Below are 6,914 nucleotides of genomic sequence, written 5' to 3'. Positions count from 1 at the left end.
TGGGTAAAATTTGGATTTTAAAAATACAATTTGCACCTTTTTGTAGTTCATATATTGATGTCTTTTAATCACGTATACAATGTGTATTGATGAATGATACCTTGATGTGGCAGTTTAAAGCGAACTGGTCCTTTTTAGAAAGTTCTGCAAAATTTAAAATAATGTTCCTTTAAAGGAAGCCACAGGAGAAAAAATAAGTTCCATTGCCAGAAACATCACCAAGTCGGCAACTTACACCAGAAAAACAATTGACAAGCACAATCTAAAGCAATCTGATACAACTGCCCTACCATAAACCCTGCTCTTACAATGCCATCATATTCATTGACTGCAGTGTGTTAGAGAGGTGCTGATCTGTCTTTGGCAACAAAATATAAAGTATGCCAAAATAAATAAATAATTATTCATCAAACCAACTGTCTTCATTAGTTTGACAGTTTATTAAGTATACACTGAATAACCAGCAAATGAATTAGACGAGTAAGATTTGAATTCAGTTAAAAAAACAATTCAATATGAAATTTAATTTGATTTGATTTTTAATCAAATGTTTGATATGATTTAATATTTTTTATATAGTTACAATTTTGAATTAGTTAGATTTAATAACATTTTTAATTAAAATCTTAATATAATTTATTAATAAAATGCATGTATCATTTAATTTGACTTTTAATGTATCATTTAATGTTTCTAAATTAATTCAGTTATGTTTATTTTAATTTTCTTTAATATACTTTCTCCAATCTTATCCAGTCTAGTTCCTTTTCACGCTCCCATGTATTGATTAATATTTTATTTTACATTGACTGACACAGACCAATCCCCAGTCGGCTAATCACTGCGGTCAGTTCAACATGATGTCATCCATAGCAACAGGGTCGACCCTGTCCCTTCGGGGCCAGCTTATTTCTCTCTGCCCCTCAGTCAAAGTGTCTCTCAGCGGCTTGGTGTTTGGCCAAAGAAGAATTTCTCAGCTGTAGTGTCATTCAGGAGGACCCCTAACCATAAGACTCTCTGTGACTACGGCCCCACGTTTTTTTTTTTTTTCTGTCAGTCCTCCAGAAAACAGAAAATCACACCAAAAATCAGTTCTGACACTCAAATATTTAATCAGTGTGGATTAGTTTCCTTAACATTTTACATGTGTTTACTGTCTGTGTCTCACAGCAGGAGGGCCTGCTGAAGGGGATCAGGGAGGAGAGCTGGAACCAGCACGGGGACCTAGAAAATCACTCTGGGATCTTCTCGGAAAAACTCATCCAGCCTATTCAGGCAGAGTGAGGCAATAGTCGCTCCTCAGTCTGTAATACTTTCTTCTTCCATCGAGCACTTGGTGACTCACACACACAGACACACACACACACACACACACAGAGGGAGTGAACCCATATGTTTTGGGTGCAGAAGCTGTACAAATAGATGACGTGACAAATCGACAAACACGTGGTTACTCACATGCTATGATGTTGCAACTTGTGGAACAAAAGTGCCTGAGCTTTAGAACATTTTGTTAGAGATGTTTGGATTGTTACAGTATTTTACTATTTTTGTATCTTCAAAGTCTTTATGTTGAACAATGTGAAAGCAAAAATATTTTATACTGATGCTATGATCTTGTGTAATATTTCCTAATAAAGTTGTAAATAAAAGAGAGGAGGATGTCGTTCTGGTATGAAAGGAAGGTTCCATATTGTGCCATTTATTCACTTGATCTCGAAAGTCCCAGTCTAAGAGCGGATAACTACCGTGAATTAGCATTTTGTAAATAAAGGGAATTGTTGCTGCAAGGCTGCAGATAAATAGCCTGACCTTGAGAGTGGGCTGCAATGATTCACCAGAATGGAATGTGAAAATATTGTCAAGACCTGGAAACTGAGACATGTTGACTGATTGACTGTGAGGAGTTTATGGAAGAAAGGTCTGTCTTGTATAAGAACCTACTGAGCCGAGGCTCACTTCCCCTAGTTTGGCAGTTCTGCTCTGAGGAAATGAGACAGTAAAGTGTTTTGGAGTGTCTGCGCATCAGCAGACTGTTATACATACAGGCATAACCAGCTGGTTAATGAGCTAACGCCAAATGGGGGAGTTAAAGGACAGGATACAGGTGTTTAATGGGTGTCAGACGGTTTGCTGTGATTTGCTGGCTGGGTTTGTTGTGGTTACAGTCGGGTCAAACAGCTGGAACTGTCAACATTCCCCCTCTCCAGCATCATTTAGATGCAGTTTCCCACATATCCAAAGGACTGATACAAGGCAATATCACACATTTCGTATGAAAAAAGAAGAGGGCTGCTTTTGAGCTCATTTCAAAAAGCATGAACAGTGTTAGAACACGGATAGTTATTGTGGAAAGCTGAGGTGACAGAGCTATGCTTATACCTCAACGAGAAATTGCATGAACTCTGCATACATAATTATCATTTTAAGGCAGCTCTGCCAAGCTTTATGCACCAATTGCCAAATGCAGACTGAGAGCAGCACTTGGTAGAGCTACAGTATTCATTGTGTGGCTGATTGGGAGTTGTTCATGTCTGTGGCAGTGGTTCCTAACGCGGGGGGTTTGGACCCCCACCAGAGGTCGCCAAAGCTTCATAGGGGGTCGTGAGGTTGTCTTAATTTTAAGGGGGGTAAGAAAACTACACCGTAAGGCTATATCTCAGCATTTAGTTCAATTCTGAGAAGAAAACTAAATGAAAGTTATTTTTAAAATGTAGATAATGATTATAGGATCTAAACTTTGAAGACTTGAATAGAAGCTATGTTCAGAGTATTCACTCGCTAACAGCCTCATCCTGCATTAGAACAGTATGCTGTTAACAACCAAAGAACTAATAATGGCCAAGCAGAAGCCTATTAAGTATGTATGGTTCAGGACACAGTTCAGGTAATGATAAAATAAGAGTCCCTTTAGGAAATGGTTGGGAAGCAGTGGTCTGTGGGTATTGTAGTGCCATGAAAATGCAGGGTTCCCACACATCAGTTTTCTAGTCATGGAAACACCTGGAAATGTAACAAAATGATAAAATATCCTAGAAATAATCTATGTTGTCCTTGAAGAGTTTGATTGTATTTACCCTGCGTATACCTAGATGTGTATTCTGTTTTAAACTAGACTAACACCTTAGTCTAGTTACTCTCACTTCAGAGCGTGTTTATCAGATGCAGTCGGGAACAGAAAAACACCCCCTTTTCACTTCTGCTCCCAAGAGCTGTTCACACCACTTGCAGTAAACTTTTGGCATCAAGTCTATTTTGGAAATGCTGTAGATGGTCATATGTACTTACAGCGTACTGATTTGTTGTTGTGGTTGATAAGTACAAGCACAGTGATGTTAACTGTACATGCAACACTTTCACTTTCTACCTTTTCTTTTAATAGGCTAGTAGGTAAGAAAGATGATTTACTGTAAACTAAATTACTACAAACTCATTTTTCTCCTTGATTTGAATTGTTATTTCTGGGCTGTGGCCAAATTAATGTTACGGTTAGAGGAAAACTATAGTCATTTGGCTGGAGACCACAGCTCTGCTCAGTTGTCTGGTGAGAACAGCCAAGAGGACCATGAAAGCAAGCTAACATCCACTGGGTCTGAACGAGTGCTGCCCTGTAATGTCAAGAAAAGTTCCTGGAAAAAATTTCCACTTTCTTTTTTCTCAGAGTACTATAACCCCTACACCACTAGTGAACCCCTGACCTTTGCATATTGATTTACTACCTACAAATTATGACTTATCGCATTTGTTAATTCAGTCCATATAATCTCCGTAATTACAAACATGCTGTGCAGCCGAAAACTGTTAACCCACAAAACTTATATTTAGATTGAATGACTCCAACTCTGTGACTGTTTTTGATTGTTGACTTAGTATTTCATCATTCTGACTCATGAGTGTTTTTTTTATTTTCCCCTAACTTTTCCTTATTTTTTTTCTTCTGGCATAAATGGGCTTCCATATGTTTAAGATGTTAAGGGCTTTGCATCCATGTCGACTTATATGTTGAGCTTCAAAGTTCCTCTACCTACAAAAACCTCAATATACAATTCCATGATAATGGTGAACTCCATCTGCTGAAGATCATGTGATATGATTGAAAGCTTTAGAAAAAAACACTAAATAGACTAATAGAGGTGGGATTGTTACTCTCAACTGCTATTTTGAAGGTCAAGAATGAACTTTGAACGTCAATTTCTCAACACAGATCAAAGCATTTTTATTCCCTGACAGAACTGCATTGATCTTTTAAGGAAGCAAGGTAAAGGTAAGTTCGTACCAGTGATCTTGTTTCTCATGACTTAACCCTTAAATGGGCAATACATATACATGAAACAAATGAATTAATTGCTATTTTCTAATCTAGCTAGGCTTTTTCCTCCAAATATGATCTTTACTTTCTAATTTACTCCAAAGAAGATACATTGACCATTTAGGGTATACATTTAAATTATTTATTTAAAAACATTTTCTAAATAATTAATTCGCTACTTTCTTTCATATTTTGTATAAAAAAGTTTAAAATAGTGAGAAAAAATAAATAGTGTGTCTGTGTGTGTGTGTGTGTGTGTGTGAGAGAGAGAGAAACAAAATCTAACAATGTCCACCCAACATATAATAAACCTGAAACAACCTGGTTTTGTTCAGATATGCTGCCATTCTGGATTTTTACACAGATGAGTATATTTTTGAATGCATGAAGTCACATGACCTGACTACCGCCCTTTATTGTTTTTCATGAAATAAAGTGCACCCACTTAATGACCTTCCGCCCACAGCCTGTAAAATGACTGCATCCCCCAGGATACTGAAACCATTTAAGAGGGCGATCAGTTAGACTTTTGCAATGTGGGAACAGTCCTCAAAGGCCCATAAAGGTGCATTTGAAGGTTATTAGTGACCTTAATGCAATAGCTGGAGTTACTGTCTTGGAGGCAGAAATAAAGGTTGAAGAGAAAGCGTGCCTGGGCTCTCTTGTGTTCCAGATGAGATATACTGCTGCATGACTCTATCAAAGTCTCTATTATTGGCGTAATTCTCATTCTGCACCATTCCTGCTAAATGAAGTCACCACAGTGACACAGGGACTTTGTGTAATACTGGCCTGACTTGGATTAGACTCCTCTTCACCCCTGATTCCTGGAAGAAGAGCTTGAGACCAGTTAAAGTATGTTTTTTTGTGATTCTCATCCGGATGTTACAGCTTACATGGCCTCTGATTTATAGCTGCCAATGAAGCGGGAAAACATTTTTCTTCTTTGGAACATTTTCCAATGCTCAGACATTGACTGATTAATACCTCTTTTAATCTACAGGAAGGCTTTTCAGGTGGATGTAGGCATGGGTGCCGTTTGATAACAGCGCTCTACGCTTTTAAATTTCCTTCTTAACAAAAACATAATAATGAAGTACTTATGTAGCATTTCCTCCTTGAGCGTTACTCCATCCTCAACTTCCTCCACAAAAACATTCTGCTCTTGCTTTCACTCTTTGTGTCGCAGTGAAAATGTGCCAGTGACTGAGGGATTGACAGACCTTACTGCAGATTACTGGAGACATTTCTGAGTGGAAAAGATCAGGACAACCACACGGAAGTCTCCCCTTCTGATAGAAATCCAACAGTAACAAAGATACTGTTATTTATAGAGATGCTCCATCACTGAGAGGTTAATATTGAAAGGTGATATTCACAGTGGAAGACTCTGGGCTCTTCTCCAATATGAATATAATGAATTGTTACTTGTCTTTTTCCTCAATGAGGGGCCTTTATCTGGGCGAGAACATCTCAGAGGCCTGGTTCTTCTCCACAGGCCTCGTGCTGCTCGGCTTGTTTGCGGTGTGAGTTTTCCTCGCGGCTCCTCTGGGGAATAGGCGTGTAGGTTACACAGAGCTAACTGCTGTATTAGCTCGGGTCCATTAACAAGTAGTGTTGTGTTGACAAGGCGGATGATAGATAAACTTGTACAAGGTCTCTGGGAGGGCTATAGAGTTTCAACCACTGCTCGGTCACATTCATGCAAATGCATTTATAGTTTTACTGTTCATACTGCTGTGTATTTATGAATGTTTTCAACAAAATGAAAAGTTGAAACTGACAGATTATAGATCACACACTTGCACTGTGATAGCAAAAAGATTGCAGAGACACAGGTATGAATCATATGTTACTCCCTATGGAAAAGTAGAGAGGAAGTCTTTAATCTTAATTTCTTCCTGTAATGATATTCTTTTTCCTCTTCCCCGGTTCTCAGCAAGATTAGAGGTCAGGAAAAGGTTAGAGGTCAGGGAAAGGTCAGAGGTCGTGCTTAGCAACACAAAAACATCCCTGGTTGTGACTCAGTGACACTTCTGCAGGGTAGATGCTTGTTGACAGATGAAGTCAATGAGAGACATGCTATTGGCTCACACACAGCTGTATTTACTGAAAATGTCTTAATAGAAACAGTAGTTGAGCATCTTGAAACAGCAGTCGTTGATTTTTTGTTGGTCACTCGGTGGCAGTATGTCACAACACTGACACAGTGTATCCTCACCATAAAGTTGTTATAGTGAATTGTTAGCTAACGGTTGCCTATCTACAACCACCTGATGAATGTCGGTCTGATATACACTCTCCTTTTAATCTGTTTTGGTCTCTACCAACTCCTGGAGTCTCTTCAACTCACTACTAAATGCTCCAGCTAGTTACCAGCTAGTTTCTAAACTTTTCAGCCATTTGGTGTTGGACAAGTATAGTGGGTTTTTTAGAAGTTAGTCCTAGCTTTTTTCCTGAAAACATCTGCCTGCTGCTGCTAGGAATGAAGTTGATCATAGTGGTTAAAGATAACCCAAACTTTTAAGTTGAGGGCAGACCAAAACAGTGAGCTGAAATATGCCAAAAACACTCCATAAGGGAACTGCAGAGTTGGCTGATAATT

At 38.5% G+C, this 6,914-nt stretch overlaps 1 protein-coding gene across 2 annotated transcripts in view; it reads left to right on the top strand.

Annotated features, from left to right (window-relative positions):
- bin2b (bridging integrator 2b) overlaps window positions 1-1,680 on the top strand; it is a 15,058-nt gene extending 13,378 nt beyond the window's left edge. The window contains exon 13 of one of the 2 annotated variants that reach the window (XM_035661342.1): window positions 1,171-1,680. In XM_035661342.1, coding sequence (XP_035517235.1) covers window positions 1,171-1,284 — 114 coding nt within the window. In that variant the 3' untranslated portion in view covers window positions 1,285-1,680. The remainder of the gene's footprint in view (window positions 1-1,170) is intronic. The other variant, XM_035661343.1, reaches the window with a different exon arrangement.
- The last annotated feature ends 5,234 nt before the right edge of the window (window positions 1,681-6,914 follow it).

This window comes from Morone saxatilis, unplaced genomic scaffold, assembly GCF_004916995.1.
Source record: "Morone saxatilis isolate NCDOM2014 unplaced genomic scaffold, NCSU_SB_2.0 Contig18, whole genome shotgun sequence".
In the NCBI taxonomy this organism is placed as follows: domain Eukaryota; kingdom Metazoa; phylum Chordata; class Actinopteri; family Moronidae; genus Morone; species Morone saxatilis.
Note: the sequence above shows the minus strand (reverse complement) of the source record. Positions and strands in the feature narration are given on the sequence as shown.